Here is a 17,997-nt window from a genome sequence, read left to right as displayed (position 1 = left end):
AGCGCCGAGAGAGAGAGAGAGAGAGAGAGAGAGAGAGAGAGAGAGAGAGAGAGAGAAGGAGAAAGGGAAGAGGGAGAGAGAGAAACATAAATGTGAGAGAGATACATGGATTGGTTGCCTCCTTCATGTACCCAGACTGGGGCCAGGGATTGTACCTACAACCCAGGTATGTGCCCTTGACTAGGAATCAAACCTGTGACAGTTTGTTGTGTGGGCCGACAGTAAGTCCTGGTCACACTAGGCAGGAATAGAACAATTGCTCTGCTTACTCTCATTCATGGTGGCTTACTTTCTTGTGTGTTTGGTGATTTTTTTGAGGATGAACTTATGGTTTAATCTTAGTTACTGGGAGTCCTGCAAACTTAAATTTAGGAAGCCTTCCTTCAGAGAGGATTTGCTTCTGGCTGTGGTGGTACTTAAGAGAAAATGATTGACCTGAGTCCATCTCAGCCCCTGTCAGGGCCTTGGCTTACCTTGAGAGTAAGTACCAAGGTCAGATCCCCCATTTTACCAATGGCCCAAGACTCAGTATCTTAATAGCAATTCTACTATCAGCAACCACGCTTAGGGCAACTCCTCCTCTCCAGCTTTCCCCTTTGCCAGATCATGATTTTTTTTAAGGGGTGATTCTTGGGGCCTCCTCTATTTTTTTTGAGAATCACAATGACTCAATGTGGGAACCACACCAGAGTCCCCAGATAGCCAAGGCCACTCAGAGTGTGAAAGGCCTTGTTGTTAGTATGCTGGAATGTCCAAGGCCACTCTACGCCTAGACTAAGATACCATAAGCAGGTGCAAAGACACAAGCACAACAATACCACAGTATACTGCACATGTATGCCCTTCTATAGCCAAAATATGATTGATGTAACTATTGGCACAAAGCCTTCTTTGTCTCTGGAAAAATATACAAGTTACTGACCAGCTACCATGCTGGAGTGTGAAGTGTGCTGAAGAGATGGAGGTGAGAGCTGGTACTGCTATGATGTAAGGCTAAGAGCTCACAGAAAGCTCAGATATGGCTACCATGTTAACCAGCCAGTGTGCTGAGAGAGAAGTTTAGGAGTATTTACTATGTGAGGCTCCAGAGACCAGCCAGTGTGCTGGGCAGGGAAAGTAGGAGAAGCTGCTAAGCCAGAGAGGCTGGAGAGACAACTGAGGTTGTAGCTCTAAGGGAGAGCTCGGGTGCCCCTACTATGTGAGCAGCTGCTCAGATAATATCTGTGGGTATAGAGATTAATGCTACTATGGGAAAGATATGTATTTACCAGCCAGTGTCTGGCTGCCTGCCTGTATGGAACTGCTGTTTTGTCTGATGACTTATGGCCACTGGCTTCTGCAATAAAGAGTCATTCTTATACACCTGCAATGTGCGCGCTGTTTCTCTGTCTTTGGATCTGTCCCTGTTCATCAGTCTATGTTGTTCTCTATATTCTATGAATGCGTGAGATCATGTGGTATTTATCTTTCTCTGACTGGCTTATTTCACATAGCATAATGCTCTCCAGTTCCATCCATGCTGTTGAAAATGGCAATAATTCCTTCTTTTTTACTGCAGCGTAGTATTCCATTGTGTAGATGTACCACCGTTTTTTAATCCACTCATCTGCTGATGGGCACTTGGGCTGTTTCCAAATCTTAGCTTTTTCTGGGAGTCCTCTGCCTTCCCTGGCTGCAAACTGTCTCCCAGCTGAATTTACTCTGCCTATTCGGGCTGTTTTGGGAAAGTTTTTTGGGTCAGGGTGAGGGCACACTATCTCTCAGATGCTGCTCCTGATCAAAATCTCCATGTCTGTCACTAAGGCTCATGTTAGCATCCCTGGCCACAGTACTCTACGTATGTTGTCACACATTGTTGGTGGGAAGACTGGGTGCTACTCACTTGATTCTATTGGGCAAGAACAACTAGACTCTTATGCCTGGCATCTCATGGACCCTATGCTCCTCTTCCCTTTGATATTTTCATCTTTTCCTGAGTTCTATGAGTCCCTCTAGTGAATCATTGAACCTGAGGTGGTTTATTGGATCCCCGACACAAGGGTGATTAATGGTATATACCTCACCAGGGGCACAGGCACCAATGAGATTGTGTATACACAGCATGTGCTGATCACAGCCAGTAGTTATTGAGTTCACATTGTGTACCAATTTTTGTGTGTCTATGAATTCATTGAATCTTCAGGACAATCCTGTGAGATTGATAAATTTTTATTCCCAGCCCCCACCCATGATTACTTTTTTACTTTTTATTGTGAAATGTATTTTATACGCAGGAGTATAAAATATAGATGTATGGCTTATACTTATGTGAAAAACTGTGAATCATCATCACCTAAAGAATAAAGGACATAGAAGCCCCCATGAACCCCTACTCAGTGACAACTCCTCCCACCTCCTGAGGTAATAATTTTCTTCCTTCTTTTCTTTATAGTTACAGGTTATATGCACTTTCAGATTTCTGTAATAACACTGCACTCTTCCCCATTTTAAGATGAAGGAATTGCAACAAGAGAAGTCAAGTAACTTTCCCAAAATCACAAAGCCAAACTGCCTTGAACCCAGAGATCCTTGTTCCCAGAACCAAGCTCCCACTTAGCACCCACTGGCACATGGTGGACAGCAAATAATTGCGAGCTATTATGCTGAGGGGGTTGGCGGCGTCATTAGGGGTTTTCTTTCCTGTCCATGTTATTCTGAACTCTGTCCCCATTAGTTAATAATTAGCTGCCCCCCAAGAAGCTTGTGATCCTAAGATTTGCCTTTCCCTGCCTACTATCTGGTTAATCAGTCACTGCCCCCAGCTGGTAGCGCAGCTGCCTCCAAAGCCCCTTTGCCTGGTGTAGAAGTGGTGAAGAATTCATGATGCTCCGGACCTGTCCAGTGCTCTATTCCAAGGCTGGCCCCCCAACTGGAGGCTGGCAGCCCCTGAGCTTTGATGGTGGGGCCTTCCACCTAAAGGGTACTGGAGAACTGATGCGGGCATTGCTGGTGCTACGGCTGTGTGCCTGGCCCCCTCTGGTCACCCATGGCCTGGCGGTGAGCAGTGACCTTGGGGATGGGCCTAGAGGCTCCCTAGGGCCTGGCATTGAGCCCTCGCCCCCTGTCACCCCAGATCCAGGCCTGGTCTCAGCGGCTCCTGGGCTCCCGGTTCTCGGGCGCACTTCTCCGAGCATCCATCTATGGGCAGTTTGTGGCTGGTGAGACAGCAGAGGAGGTGAGAGGCTGTGTCCAACAACTCCAGACTCTAAGCCTCCGGCCCCTACTGGCAGTGCCCACAGAGGAGGAGCCAGACTCAGCTGTGAAGACTGGGTGAGTAAGCACAGACACCTCATGGGCCATCACAGTCCATACATGCCTAGTCCTGGCTTGTCATGGGAGGTTAAAAATAACAAAATTTAAAAAGATTGGATGAGTCCAGGGCCCAGGGAGGCTGGTGGAAGGGGGTTGGCTGCTCCAGGACCTGACACCTGCTGGCTGGGCAGCGAGGCCTGGTATGAGGAGAACCTCAGTGCTATGCTGCGGTGTGTGGACCTGTCACGAAGCCTTCTGGAGAGCCCTGGCCCAAATGGGAACATCCTCATGCAGTTGAAGGTGACGGCACTGACCAGCACTCGGCTCTGTGTAAGGAGCTGGCAGGTTGTGGGAGGAAGGTGTGGCTGCCCACTATGTCCCCCTCACCACTCCACCTACCATCCCATTCCAGAAGGAGCTAACCTCATGGGTCAGAAGGCCAGGGGCTGCCTTGGAGCTGAGCCCTGAGAGGCTGGCAGAAGCCATGGACTCTGGACAGGTAAGGACCTCAGGCTGTGGGAGGAATGAATGGTTGGTGGGAAATGTCAGGAGCAGAGACCCCTGATCTTGGTGTAGCAGGCATGTGCAAGTGGGATGTTCAAACTTTTTATTGCCACTACTTACTAGGCTCAGAACAATCACAATAAATGTGGCTGTGGTCCTGGGGCATGGTTGGAAAGGATAGAATGTGGATAATATGGGGGCTCTAGGGAAGGGATCTGGGGGCTCGAAGCTCTGAAAAGTGATTGAGACAGCAGCTCACTATCAACTACAAGAAGATATATCAGTATTATATCAATCAACTCAACTATGCTAGTGTGTGCTGGAAGTTATGGTTAGACCAGTGGGGTTTGATTTAATCATTCATTCATCCATCCATCCATCCATCCATCCATCCATCTCTTCTTATTTTCATGTCCTATTTCTGCCCTGCCTACCATTGGCACCCACTCTATCCTATATTATATATATAGAGAGAGGATATATATATATATTATTGTGAATATATAATATATATATTATTGTGATTTTGTTTTGCCAAGTATATACTCTGTGGGGACATATTTTTTCCAACATTTTATTATGAAAATTTCCAAACACATAGAAAAGTTGAAAGAATTTTACTGTGGACACTATATACCTGCCATTGTTAACATTTAACTATATTTGCTTTAAATCCTCTGTCTCTGTATCCATTGCTCTATACATCCATCAATCCATTTTATTTTTTTGATGCACTTCAAAGTAAGTTGAACACATCAGCACACTTCCACCCAAATGCTTCAGAAAGCATCTCACCAATTAGAGTTCAATAATTATTTATAGTACTTTAGTTCTTTTCAGGTAAAATCCTATATAATAAAAGGCTAATATGCAAATCAACCAAACGGCAGAACGACCGGTTACTATGACACGCACTGATCAACAGGGGGCAGATGCTAATGCAAGAGCTGCCCCCTGGTGGTCAGTGCGTTCCCACAGGAGGAGCGCTGCTCAGCCAGAAGCTGGGCTCATGATGGAGCGCAGTGGTGGTGCTGGATCCTCTCCCGCCTCCGTGGCAACACTAAGACTGTCCGACTCATGGTTTAGGCCTGCTCCATCCCCTGAGGGCTCCCGGACTGTGAAAGGGTGCAAGCCAGGCTGAGGCCCCTCCACTACCCCGCACCCGGCCCCCAGTGCAAGAATTTCATGCACCAGGCCTCTATTTTCCATATAATGAAATACACAAATTGTAAAGGTACCCTTTGATGAGCTTTTACAAATAGACAAACCTGAGCAATTCAAATCCCTATAGAGTTATATAACATTTCCATGATTGCAGAAAATTCCCTTGTGTCCTTTAAGATGTATATAAATAGTGTTATGTTATCTGTTTAGTTCTGTTTCATACTTTTTCCCACTGAGCACTTGGAGTTTAAGGCCCATCCAAGTGTCTTTGTGAACATCTAATCTATTGCTTACAATTGTTGTTTCTAGCTGTGTGACTTATCTCTCCCGGGATGGACACCCTGGTTACCTCCAAGTCTCCACTATCCTAAACAATACTGCAAGGGGCTGATGTTTCCTTTTTGAAACCCTATAAGAAGACTGAGTTAGAGGCAGTTATGTTTTCCACATTATAAATGTATTCATTCCCTAAGTGTTTATTGGCCATCCACCATGTTCCAAGTGCTGTGCTAGGGGTGGAGGAGTGATGATCAAGACAAACAAACTCCCTGCCCTCAAGGCATCACTTGCTAGTCAGGGAGGGGTAAGAAACAATAATGAAAACCAATACCAATATGTAACAAGTATAAGTAAACATTGTAGGGGCAAATAGACTGAGGAAGGGGGAAGGTAAGTCCCAGATAGGGAGTTGTAAACTTACACCATGGGAAAGCTCATTGAGAAGGGAATATTGGACAAAGGTGGGCAGAGACCTGAAGGAGATGAGGGAGGCATGGGTGTTTGGGGAAGAGTGTTCCAGGCAGAAGGAACAGCCAGAACAAAGCCTCTGAGGTGGGAAGATACCTGTTATGTTCAATAGCAGGAAGGCCAGTGTGGTTGGAGGGCAGAGAGCAAGGCGGAGAGTGGGAGGGGCCAGAGCAGCAAAGCCAGTGGGCTGCAATGAGGCCTTGGCATTTCAGAGGAAATTGAGGTCCTAAGAGACTAATAGGAGGAAACACTATGACATGTATTGTGAGGTAGCCACTGCTCTAAGCATTTCCTTAGGTCAATTCCAAGCCACTTCTCTCTCTGAGCTTGTTTCCTCACTGAAAAATGGAGCTTGGAATAACTCCTGTCTACTAGGATCATTGTGGAAAGCAAATAAACAAGATAGTAAATGCATCACCTATTATTATTATAATGTCATGGATTGAGTGCTTATTATGTGCTGGCACTGTCCTGTTCTTGTTATGTCCAGGTGCATCTCACCTAGTAATCCATTTTTACCCACATAACTTAATGAGGAAGCTACTATTATTATCTCCACTAGAGGCCCGGTGCACAAAATTTGTGCAGGGAGTGGGGGGTGTCCCTCAGTCCAGCCTGCACCCTCTCCAATCTGGGACCCTTTGGGGGATGTCCGACATCCCTCTCAAAATCCAGGACTGCTGGCTCCTAACCACTCACCGGCCTGCCTGCCTGATTCCCCTAACTGCTTTTGCCTGTCAGCCTGATTGCCCTCTAACTGCTCCCCTGCCGCCTGATTGGTGCCTAACTGTTCCCCTGCTGGCCCAATAGCCCCCAACTGCCCTTCCCTGCTGGCCATCTTGTGGTGGCCATCTTGTGACGACATGAGGGCATCACGCGAGGGTGCAAGGGCCACCTAAGCTTTTATTAGTATAGATTTTATAGAGGAGAAAATTGAGGCCCAGAGAGGTTATATGACTTGCTCAAGGACAAGCAGCAAAGGTAGAACCAGGATTCAAACTCAGATTCTGGGTTCTTAACCATTGAATTACACTTAAATAAATTGTATATATGTGACATAGCAACTTTTCAGATTTCTAAAAATTCTAAACATATTTCCCTTCCTGGTAGCAGGGAGGGGGGTTGGAGACTTATGCCCTGGAAGAAAGTCCTGAGCTGCTCTCGTCTTCTCTGCTGCCCTCCCCCAGGATCTCCAGGTCTCCTGCCTCAGCACCGAGCAAAACCAGCATCTCCGGGCCTCTCTGAGCCGCTTGCAGCAGGTAGCACAGGTAATGCCTTCTGCTGTGGCCTGGCTACGCTGCACCCGCTGGGCACCCCTGGGGCTCTGACCATAGTCTTTCTCTCCTTCAGCACGCCCAGGCCCAACACGTGAGGCTCCTGGTGGATGCTGAGTACACCTCACTGAACCCTGCTCTCTCTCTGCTGGTGGCTGCCCTGGCCTTGCGTTGGAACAGATCCAGGGAGGGTGGGCCCTGGGTGTGGAACACTTACCAGGCCTACCTGAAGGTGTGTGATGGGTTCTGGGGAAATTTGGGCCTGGGTTTCAGCACCCTGATCTGAAGCTGCCCTTGTGCTCTGCCAGGACACTTACGAAAGGCTGAGGCGGGATGCTGAGGCTGCAGACAGGGCTGGCCTGTCCTTTGGGGTGAAGTTGGTACGAGGGGCATATCTGGACAAGGAGAGAGATATGGCCCAGCTTCAAGGGACCAAAGATCCCACTCAGCCTGACTATGAGGCTACCAGTCAGAGGTAAGAATGGATCAGGCCAGCCTCTGAGACAAATAATAACATCTAACCTTTAATGCTCACTACCCATGATGCTGAGCATCCTGTATGTGTCTACACATTCCTCCCTCTTCCTGGTCTAGGACACCATCATTTCTTACCTTTGTCCTCCCCTCCCAGTCCATGACCCACATGCAGCCAGAGGGAGCCTTGTTTATACCTAAGTCAAATCATGTCCCTTCTCAGTTCAAAATCCTTCCATGGACCCCTCACACCCTCAGTAAACCCCAAATCCTTGCAGCACCCCACAAGGCCCCACATGATCTGGTCACTATCACCTCTCTAACTTTTCTTTCCACCCTTCTCCTCACTCACTGCACTCCTTGAGGATCCCCAGGGCCTTTGTACTTCCTGTCCTGCTGCCTAGAATGCTCTCCCTCCAGACAGCTGCATGGCACAATCCCTCACCTCCTTAGGTCTTTGTGTATTGGTACCTTCTTGGGGGGGGTTCCCCTGTCATATTTATCAAAAACTAGATTCTCCTCACCCACTCTCTTCCTGGATTTATTTTTCTCTTTATCACTTACCAGTAGTTAAGATTCTATACAGTTTCACACTAAATTGCTCATTGTCTCTCTCTCCCCCACTAGTGTGTGGGCCCGGGAGGGCAGGGGTTTCTGATTTGTTCACTTCTGACCTTTCAGTGTTTAAAATTGTGTCTGATACACGGTGGTGCTCACTCAGTACAGATCTGCTGAGTGAATAAACAAACAACTCCAAGCAGTAAGTACTATTATTATCATCCGCATTGCACAGAGGATGAAACTGAGGAAATGAGAAGTGGCAGGGCCAAGACTTGCGCCCAGGCAGACGGGCTATAGAACCCGCGTTCTTACCCATCACAAATCAACCTGTGTTGGGGCAAGATGTGGGTGAGCTCATTGGATCTCCCCACCCCATGGCCCTGGGAAGGAGGACTTTATTTCTTCAACACATACTTGCTGGCCACCTGATTTAGATCAGGCCCTATTTTAGACCCTGGTCTCAGTAGCAATCAAGGTGACCCTAGGTCAGTGATGGCGAACCTATGACATGCGTGCCAGAGGTGACACGCGAACTCATTTTTTTGGTTGATTTTTCTTTGTTAAATGGCATTTAAATATGTAAAATAAATATAAAAAATATAAATCTTTGTTTTACTATGGTTGCAAATATCAAAAAATTTCTATATATGACATGGCACCAGACTTTAGTATATTCACAAGGTTGTGCAACCATTGTCACTAATTACAGAACATTTTCATTCCTTCAAAAAGAAATGCCATTTCCATTCATTAGCAGTCACTCCCCTTTCCCTCTTCCCCTCAACCCCTGGCAACCACTAGTCTTTTTAAAGTCTCTATGGATTTGCCTATTCTGAACATTTCATATAAGTAGTGTCATGTAATATGTGACCTTTGTATCTGGCTTATTTCATTCAGCATGTTTTCAGGGTTCAATCATGTTGTAGTACATATCTGTGCTTCATTCCTTTTTATGACTAAGTCATATTCCATTGTATGAATGGACTACATTTCATTTATTCATTCATCAGTTGATGGATATTTTAATTGTCTCCATCTTTTGACTATTGTGAATAGTGCTGTTGTGAAATTCATGTACACATTTTTGTGTAAACATACATTCAACTCTCCCAAAAGTGCAGTTATCTGGGAGTGGATTGCAAAATCACATGGTAATTCCATGTTTAAACTTTTGAAGAACTGCTAGATGGTGTTCCACAGTCCTGCACCATTTTACATTCATACCAGCACCTGTTTCAATTTCTGCACATCTTCTTTAGCATGGTACCATTCATGTTTTAATATAGATTTTGAATACTTAATAAATTCACATGATTCAAAAATCAAAATGATATGAAAATGAATACACTGACATATCTCATATTGACACAAATCCACATCTAATCATGGAGTCTCCCTGCCCCCCCCCCCGCCCAGGTAACCCCTTTTGTTAGTTTCTTACATGTGTTTCCTAAATTCCTTTATACCTATAGAGGCAAACACAAAGGTTTTTGTATTTGCAAAAGGCATCATGTTTACATATTGCTCCTGGCTTTTCCACTCAACTGCATATTTTAAAGGCAAAATAGTCTAGATTTAAAATGACAACAGAGTAAGTGGAAGCTACACTGATGCTCCCCCAGGACCAAACTGGAAATACAACTAAAATACAGGAAAAAAAATCCTGAAAAATCAACTGAAGACTAGCTGGAGAGAACCCTGATAACCAAGGACGGAAAGTGGAGACCGCATAGAGACTGGTAGGAAGTGCGGAGGCGTGAAAGGGGTGGCTGGGCTCCCACAGACAGCAGCTGAAGTCCCAGAGGGATATCTCAGCTGTGGGGGGTTTCCACTGAGAACTCTGGGATCTAAACTTCAAGCTGGGATCCCCAGCCCAGAGCACCAGAACTGAGAAAGTGCCCACATAACACCTGGCTATGAAAAGCAGCAGGTTTGCTGTTTGCCAGACCGAGATGGCTGGAAATGGAGGCACCATTTAGAAGGGCCAATGCACAAAATTTTGTTTTCAGCCACTCACCTTAAGCTCCAACAGAGGGAGGGCAGAGTGGACTGGAGCTGTGTGAGGAAAGTCCAGGTTTGGGGGCTCTGGGGTTGGAGCTCGGAGGGCAGCCAACTCAGTTTCCTATGTTGAGTCATATGTTGAGTCATTATATCACGATGTGGAGGACATCTTTCTCCAGTGTACCTTTGCTATGCAGGTGATTTTTGCTGGGGGAAAGGCAGTCAACACACCCTGTTAGAAGAACTCTCACTCCACCCTGAGGTCAATAGCCTGAGGCCAATCAAGTCTGATAACAATCTGACTACAGACAGAGGAGGATCTCTAGAGCCTTTGAGTCTTTGCCTGATCTCTTTCTTGGCTTGGGGCTAGGAAAAGCAGACCCTGGTGCACATCTTGGTCCTTTCCAAAGGCATCCAGCCCCAGGAGAAGGAGCTACAAGCTGGGGATTGCTGACAGCTCCAAACAGTACTGAGGGACAGTCACAAACAGTGTTTGAGATTGTCCTGCACTAGAGATTGGGAGTCTTAGCAGATCTACCTAATACAAAGACAAAAATCCAAATGGGCAGCCAAAATGGAGAGACAAAAACAAACCCCAAAAGAAAGAACAAGATTCTCCAGAAGAAGATATAAATGAAGTGTCAATAAGAAATTTATCTGACATAGAGTTCAGAATAATGATGGCAAAGATGTTCAGTAGCATGAGAAAAAAATATAGTATCTATGAAAAAAGACCAGTTGGAAATAAAGAATGACATAGCACTACTAAAGAGCACATAGAAAGGAATACACAGCAGATTAGAAAAAGCTAATGATCGGATCAGTGAATTAGAAGACAGGGTAGAAAAAAAATCACTCAGAGAACCAAAAAGAAAAACCAATTTAAAAACAGCAGGACAAGTTAATGGAGATATGGGACAACATGAAATGTAACAATATTCACATTATTGGAATGCCAGAAGGAGAAGAAAGCGAACAAAGGATAGAGAATGTGTTTGAAGAAATAATGGCAGAAAACTTCCCTAACCTGCTGAAATAAAAAAGTCACACAAGTTCAGGGGCATAGGGAGTCCCAAGTAAAAAGAACCCAAACAGGCCCACACTCAGATACATCATAATTAGAATGCCAAAAATTAAAGACAAACAGAAATTCCTAAAGGCAGCAAGAGAAAAGCAAACTGTTACCTACAAAGGAGCTCCCATAAGGCTTCCAGCTGATTGATCATCAGAAATTCTATAAGTCAGAAGGAAATGGCATGAAGTACTCAAGGTAAAGAAAAGCAAGAATTGTAAACCAAGATTATTATATTCACCAAGGCTATCATTCAAAATAGATGGTGAAATAAAGAGCTTCCCAGACCAAAAAAAAAAAGACTAATGGAGTTTATCACCACCAAACCAGCACTGAAAGAAATGTTAAAGGGACTACTGTAATGAGAAGAATCAAAGAGAGAGAGAGAAAAAATAGACATAAAGAATGAAAATGGCAATAAGTAAGTACTTACCAAAAATAACCTTAAATGTAAATGGATTAAATGCTCCAATCAAAAGACATAGGGTAGTTGAATGGAGTACAAAAACATAACCCAATTATATGCTGTCTACAAGAGACCCACCTCAGAACAAAAGACTGACACAGGATGAGAGTGAAGAGATGGAAAAAATTTCTATGCAAATGGAAATGAAAAAATAAAAAGCTGCAATAGCAATACTCACATCTGACAAAACTTCAAAATGCAGGCCATCACAAGAGACAACAAAGGTTACTACGTAATACTAAAGGGATTGATCCAATGAGAGAATATAACCTTGTAAACATCTATTCACCCAAAATAGAAGCAACTTTTAGAAGTTTATATATATAAACTTCTAAAGGACTTTAAGGGAGAGGTCAACAGCAATATAGTCATAGTAGGAAACTTTAACTGCCCTCTGATTTCACTAGATAGATCTTCCAGAAAACAATTAACAAAGAAATAGTGGCTCAAAATGACACACTGGATCAGATGGATTTAATTGACTTTATAGAACATTTCACACCAAAGTTGCAGAATATACATTCTTCTCAAGTGCACAAGGGTCATTCTCAAAGGTAGACTTCATGTTAAGACACAAAATAAGTATCCACAAGTTCAAGAAGATTGAAATCATATCAAGCACCTTCTCAGACCACAATGGAATGAAATTAGAAATCAACTACTATAAAAACACTCAAAAACATTCAGACACATGGATGCTAAATAGCATGTTATTTAACAATGAGTGGGTTACCAATAAGATAAAGAAAGAAAAACAAAAAACAAAATACTGGGCTCTAGGGGACCCAGACACATACGAGGAGAAACTGTACTGTCAGGCATCAGGGCAGGAACCCAGGGGTGGCCTCGAGTGAAAATATTTTTTAAAAAGTAGTCAAAAGATCTAAATAGACACTTCTCCAAACCAGACACAGGTCACGGTTTGATTCCTGGTCAGGGCACAGGCCCGGGTTGCGGGCTCCACCCTCAGTGTGGGGCGTGCAGGAGGCAACTGATCAATTATTCTCTCTCATCATTGATGTTTCTCTCTCTCTCCCCCTCCCTTCCTCTCTAAATCAATAAAAAATATATATTTTTAAAAAATTAAATATGAGCTCTAGCCAGTTTGGCTCAGTGAATAGAGCAAGAGCCTGTGGACCAAAGGGTCCTGGGTTCTATTTCGGTCAAGGGCACATGCCTGGGTTGTGGGTTCGATCCCATTAAGAGCATGCAGGAGGCAGCCAATCAATGATTCTTTCTTATCATTGATGTTTCTATCTCTCTCTCTCCCTCTCCCTTCCTCTCTGAAATCAATAAAAATATATTTTAAAAAATTAAATATGGAACTGCCATTTCACCCAGTGATCCCACTTCTAGGAATATATCCTAAGAAACCCAAACACCAATCAGAAAGAATGTATGCACCCCTCTGTTTATAGCACTAATTTACAATAGGTACAGCCCAAGTGCCCATCAGTAAATGATTGGATAAAAAAACCGTGGTACATTTACACCATGGAATATTCTGCAGATATAAAAAAATAAGGCTCTCTTACCCTTTGAGAGAGCATGGAGGGACCTGGAGACTATTACGCTAAGTGAAATAAGCCAGTCAGAGAAAGATAAGTATCACATGAGCTCATTCATATGTGGAATCTAATGAACAAAATAAACTGATGAACAAAATAGATCCAGAGGTTTAGAAGCATGGAATAGACTGCAGAATCTCAGAGGGAAGGCGGGGAGGGTGGGTGGGAAGAGATGAACCAAAGATCATGTATGCATAACCCCTAGGCACAGACAATAGGGTGGTGAAGACCTGGGTTGTGGGTGGGGCGGGCTAGAAGAGGTCAATGGGGGGAATAAAGGGGACATATGTAATACTTTCAACAATAAAATTTTAATTTAAAAAAAGTCAAAATACTCTAGTAATAATGAGCCCGAGTCTTGGAGCATCAGCCTGGGTTCCATACTGACTGGGGAGGCTGAGCGCTGGGTCCTATAGGACACCTACTTGGCCATTTCTAGCTGTGTGACCTGGGGACAAGAGACTTAACCTCTTTCACCTTCAATCTCTCCCTCTGTAAAATGGGGGTAATCAGAACATCTGCCTCACAGAGTTGATTTGAGAGTGAGATGAATGAATATATGTATGTCAGGCAAGGAGACTTAATGAAGGGACTAAATTAACGGAGTGCAGGCAAGGTTGGAAGAACCCACAGGGAATGTTGAAGCACCCAGGAACCCACAAAAGTGGGAAGCCGTTATGGCCCCTGTGTTATAGGTAAAGAAGGAAAGCCACCTGAAGGAGATGTGGCCAACATAGGACAGTTAGGGTAGAGCAGGGAGGGGGCTGAGGGACAAAACACCTGAGTTCTCTTTCCTCTCACCTCTGATCTTCTGCCCATGACTCCATGGGTGATGCAGAACATAAAAGTCAGCCTCCACAGGGGCAGAGAAGAACAAAGAACAGATCTGGAGGGCAATGGAAAATAGCCTGTGAAGGCTGTAAGGTGGCATCTGGTCTACGGCAGCTCAGAAAGCGTTTTCCAGTCTTTTCATCTTTCTGTGCTCAGAGTGTTCTTGTTTTTTCTACAGCTACCTGTCCATCCTCTGTGTGACATCATTCATCTAGCCCAGTGGTTCCCAAACTTATTTGGCCTACCTCCCCCTTTCCAGAAAAATTATTACTCAGCGCCCCCTGGAAATTATTTTTTTTTAAATTTTAATAGCAATTAAACAGAAAGATATATATATTAATGTTTCTACCTTTTTCGTAAAATATAGTAAAGAAAAGTATAAATTAGAAACATTGAAGTTTGAAATTATGAAACTATTTATTGAACTCAGAATAGAAAGGTAATACAAAAAAAGTTAAAACAAATGCACCTGTGGCCATCACCGCCCCCCTGGGTCGCTGCAGCGCCCACCAGGGGGCGTAGCGCCCACTTTGGGAATCACTGATCTAGCCAGTCCCCTACTTACAAACATTTGGGTTGTTGCTAGTCTTGTTCTATAGACAATGCTGCAGTGAATGACCTTAAGGAAACATCATCTTCTGCATGTGATGTGGCCCTTTGTTGTGAGATTGCTGTTATGACAAAGGCTTTTTGTACACCTCCATCTCACTCCATCCTCACAGCATCACTGTTAGGTGAACTCACATTGTTACAAAAGAGGAAAAAATGCTCTGGGAAGGAATGTTCCTTGCAGCCAGTCCAGGAGGAAGTGGGGTATTTTGTGACTCCAGAGTTCTTGCTCTTATGCACCCCATGTCCCAAGAACAGAGAAATGCCCAGTCCCTGAGGCCTGACCCTTGCTCACCAGGTACCATAGCTAAACGGAGCAACTTTCTTCAGTTACAGACGCTGTCTAGAGCTGATGCTGACTCATGTGTCCCACCGTGGCCCCATGTGCCACCTCATGGTGGCTTCCCACAATGAGGAATCTGTTCACCAAGCAACCAAACGGTATGAGGTGGGCCCCTCCCTTCCCCTTCTCCACTCAAATGCTAGGGATAGGTAGAGGATGGTGGACATGGAACAAGAGGAGGAGTAGTGTGGGGACAGCAGGTTCAGAGGAATTCTGTGGAGGGTATTAGAAACATTTAACCCCTGCTATGCCTGTAGGTCTTGTAGGCCCCAGCTGAACAAGGCATCATCTCTTATTTGCTGGTGCATGGGGAGGTCTGAGGGCATCAGGGAACTCACTAAGGAACTTTCAGGGACTTCAGAGCAGTAGTTATTTATCATTAAGTTTAAAAGTGTTTTAATATTTAAATGACTGGAATAGCCCTGTGGGTATCTAATGGCTGACTTTCAGCTCAGATTCAGCCACTGTCTGGATTGATGATCTGGCCTTTTCTGTAGCATGTGGGAGCTGGGCATTCCTCCGGATGGGCCTGTCTGTTTTGGACAACTTCTGGGGATGTGTGACCACGTCTCTCTGGCATTGGGTATGTGAATGGCTCATTCCTCACCACCACCACACCTCACCCAGCCCCAGGCCTCACTCCTTCTCAGCCAAGTCCCCTCTTACATTTCCAACCATTGCCTGGCCATCCTCCTCTCTAGAGTCTTCAGATGGCCCAGTCTCCAGACCTTCCCAGAGAGATCCGTTACTCCAATGTCTAAGGGCTTGCAGGCCTTTGTCTCTGTGCCTGCTGTCTGTCATGGTTCTTGATCATGCTGTCTTGTTTCCTATGTGCTTTGTTACCTTTACCACTTTGCTCCCCAGGGACTGAGACCAGAAGAATTATGTTTTCCTCTGCCATTGTACCCTAAATTCATAGCTTCAGGTTTCTTGAGATATCCCAGATATGCAAATTTAGGCTGCATATATGTAAGGGGATTTACTCATGGCCACAACCTCTCAGAGGTGGATTTCTCTGCTTTTTTCCCCTGCTCTACTTATGGTCAAGGCCATTCCCTTGGAGTGGAGGGAACTCTTACTCTGAGGGTGTACATTTTTGTGTTCCAGCTGAATGTGGGGGAGTTCTCTACACCCTGGTCAGACTTTGGCCTCATTTTCTGTATCCCTTGGGCTCTGTGAAGTCATCAAATAGTAGCTCAATTTTGCCTTCAGGACAGAAGTGCTTCCTGTGCATCCTTTCCCTCTCTGGTTCTCACTTTCTCTTAATTCTTGGATTAGTAAATCCCTTATTCTCTTGGCAACGTTTTAAACTTTAAGATTTTTTTAATGTTAACTCCAGAATTGTTAGTTTTCCAGTAGGAAATGTTGTCTAACTCATATAGTCTGCCATGTTCTCAGAACTGGAAATCTCTGTTCTAGATGGGGCCTAGGGGAGCCTCTCTCCAAACATGAGCCCACATCCTGCTTACACTCTCCCTGCAGGGCAGGCTGGCTATGCCGTATATAAGTCCATCCCCTACGGCTCCCTGGAGGAGGTGATCCCCTACCTGATCCGGAGGGCCCAGGAGAACCAGAGTGTGCTGCGGGGTGCTCGCGGGGAATGGGAGCTGCTCAGTCAAGAACTTCGGCGGAGGCTGCTGGGGCGGGTCCTGAGGGTCCCTTCTTAGCTCCCTGGGGTCATGTGGTCAATAAAGGTCCTGAGCTACTGCCCAGGCTGCTGCCCTGCCTCCTTGGAGAGGGATAATCTTGACCCCAGCCAGCCCAAGAGGGTGCTCTGCGGCTCATTAGAGAACTTTAGCCAACCCTGGAGCAGGGGTTCTCAACCTTCCTAATGCCGCGGCCCTTTAATACAGCTCCTCATGTGGTGGTGACCCCCAACCATAAAATTATTTTCATTGCTACTTCATAACTGTAATGTTGCTACTGTTGTGAATTGTCATGTAAATATCTGATATGCAGGATGTATTTTCATTGTTACACATTGAACATAATTAAAGCACAGTGATTAATCACAAAAACAATATGTAGTTATATATGTGTTTTCCAATGGTCTTAGGCGACTACTGTGAAAGGGTCGTTCGACCTCCAAAGGGGTCGTGACCCACAGGTTGAGAACCGCTGCCCTAGAGCATAGCAAGGGCATTGATCAAAGACTAATGAAACCTCCCCGCACCCTGAAGCAGTCTATCCTAAGATGGGCCTGGGGTCAGCTCTCTTCAGCCAGTCAGTGACTGAAGCAGGAACTTTCTTCACTCCAGTGGATGCCCAGATGAAGAGGAGACACTGAAGCACCGAAGTCGAGAGTCTGGGCTAGAGCCACACCTGCAGGGAGAGACAGAGGGGAAAGGCAAACTACTCTCATTTAGTAACATTTTCTGAGGCCCCTTCTGAGCTAGACTCTGAGGTGAACAATGCTAGGGACACAACAGTGCCAAAGACAACCCCAGGCTCAGCCTCACAGGGTTCTTAATCCAGTAGAGGTAGACAGACCCATCTTCAGACAGCGATAGTCCAGAATGGTCAGGCTGTGATGGGGAAAGCCCATGCAGATATCAGGCCAGAGGAGACACCTCTGTGATCAAGAGAGCTTCCCAAAGTATTCATAAGAATAACCAAGTGAACATGGAGAAGAGCATTCAAAGGCAAGGGCATGTGCATAAACAGAATTGTGAAACAGACCGGAGAGTGTGGAGACAAGGATGGAGGATGGGCAGGGCCAGGTGATCAGTTTTAGATGCCAGGCTACAGAGCATTGACCTGGTCCCAAGGTCACTGGGGAGTCAGGAGCATTTCAAGCAGGGGAGAGACAGTCAGGTTTGGCTTTAAGAAGATCCCCCTGGCTGCCATGTGGTGGGTGAACCAGAGTGGGGAGACAGGCCGGGAGCCCAGGGGAATCTGGAGTAGGAAAACCCCCAGGGCTAGGTTGTGGGGAGGCGGGGAGAGGGCAATCAGGAGATTGAGTGGGATGTGGGATTAATAGGCTGGAAGGGAAGGAGCCTAGGCCTCTGGCTTGAAGTGGGGACAGTGGGGCAAATCCTGAGATAGGGATCAGGAAGGAAATGCAGTTTTGGGGAGATACTGAGGCCACTGTA

The 17,997-nt window shown here is 45.4% G+C and overlaps 1 protein-coding gene across 2 annotated transcripts; it reads left to right on the top strand.

Annotated features, from left to right (window-relative positions):
- Positions 1-2,799: 2,799 nt before the first annotated feature.
- Positions 2,800-16,667, top strand: PRODH2 (proline dehydrogenase (oxidase) 2). Of its 2 annotated transcripts, XM_006765021.2 has the most exons (10): positions 2,800-3,036; positions 3,113-3,309; positions 3,483-3,621; positions 3,704-3,790; positions 6,894-6,974; positions 7,057-7,212; positions 7,289-7,455; positions 14,893-15,003; positions 15,403-15,488; positions 16,388-16,667. In XM_006765021.2, the coding sequence occupies exons 1-10, from the start codon at positions 2,860-2,862 to the stop codon at positions 16,570-16,572; spliced, it is 1,386 nt and encodes a 461-aa protein (XP_006765084.1). In that variant the 5' UTR covers positions 2,800-2,859; the 3' UTR covers positions 16,573-16,667. The 2 variants fall into 2 exon arrangements, with proteins under 2 accessions (XP_006765084.1, XP_006765085.1); XM_006765022.1 differs by lacking the exon at positions 15,403-15,488 and having other exon boundaries at positions 16,388-16,494.
- Positions 16,668-17,997: the final 1,330 nt, after the last annotated feature.

Source organism: Myotis davidii, unplaced genomic scaffold (genome assembly GCF_000327345.1).
Source record: "Myotis davidii unplaced genomic scaffold, ASM32734v1 scaffold681, whole genome shotgun sequence".
NCBI lineage: Eukaryota > Metazoa > Chordata > Mammalia > Chiroptera > Vespertilionidae > Myotis > Myotis davidii.
Note: the sequence above shows the minus strand (reverse complement) of the source record. Positions and strands in the feature narration are given on the sequence as shown.

Coding starts and splice junctions, on each gene's coding strand:
- PRODH2 (XM_006765021.2), top strand. CDS start 2,860: ATGATGCTCCGGACCTGTCCAGTGCTCTATTCCAAGGCTGGCCCCCCA. Junction 15,004..15,402: donor GTTCACCAAGCAACCAAACG/GTATGAGGTGGG, acceptor CCTTTTCTGTAG/CATGTGGGAGCTGGGCATTC. Junction 15,489..16,387: donor CCACGTCTCTCTGGCATTGG/GTATGTGAATGG, acceptor CTCTCCCTGCAG/GGCAGGCTGGCTATGCCGTA.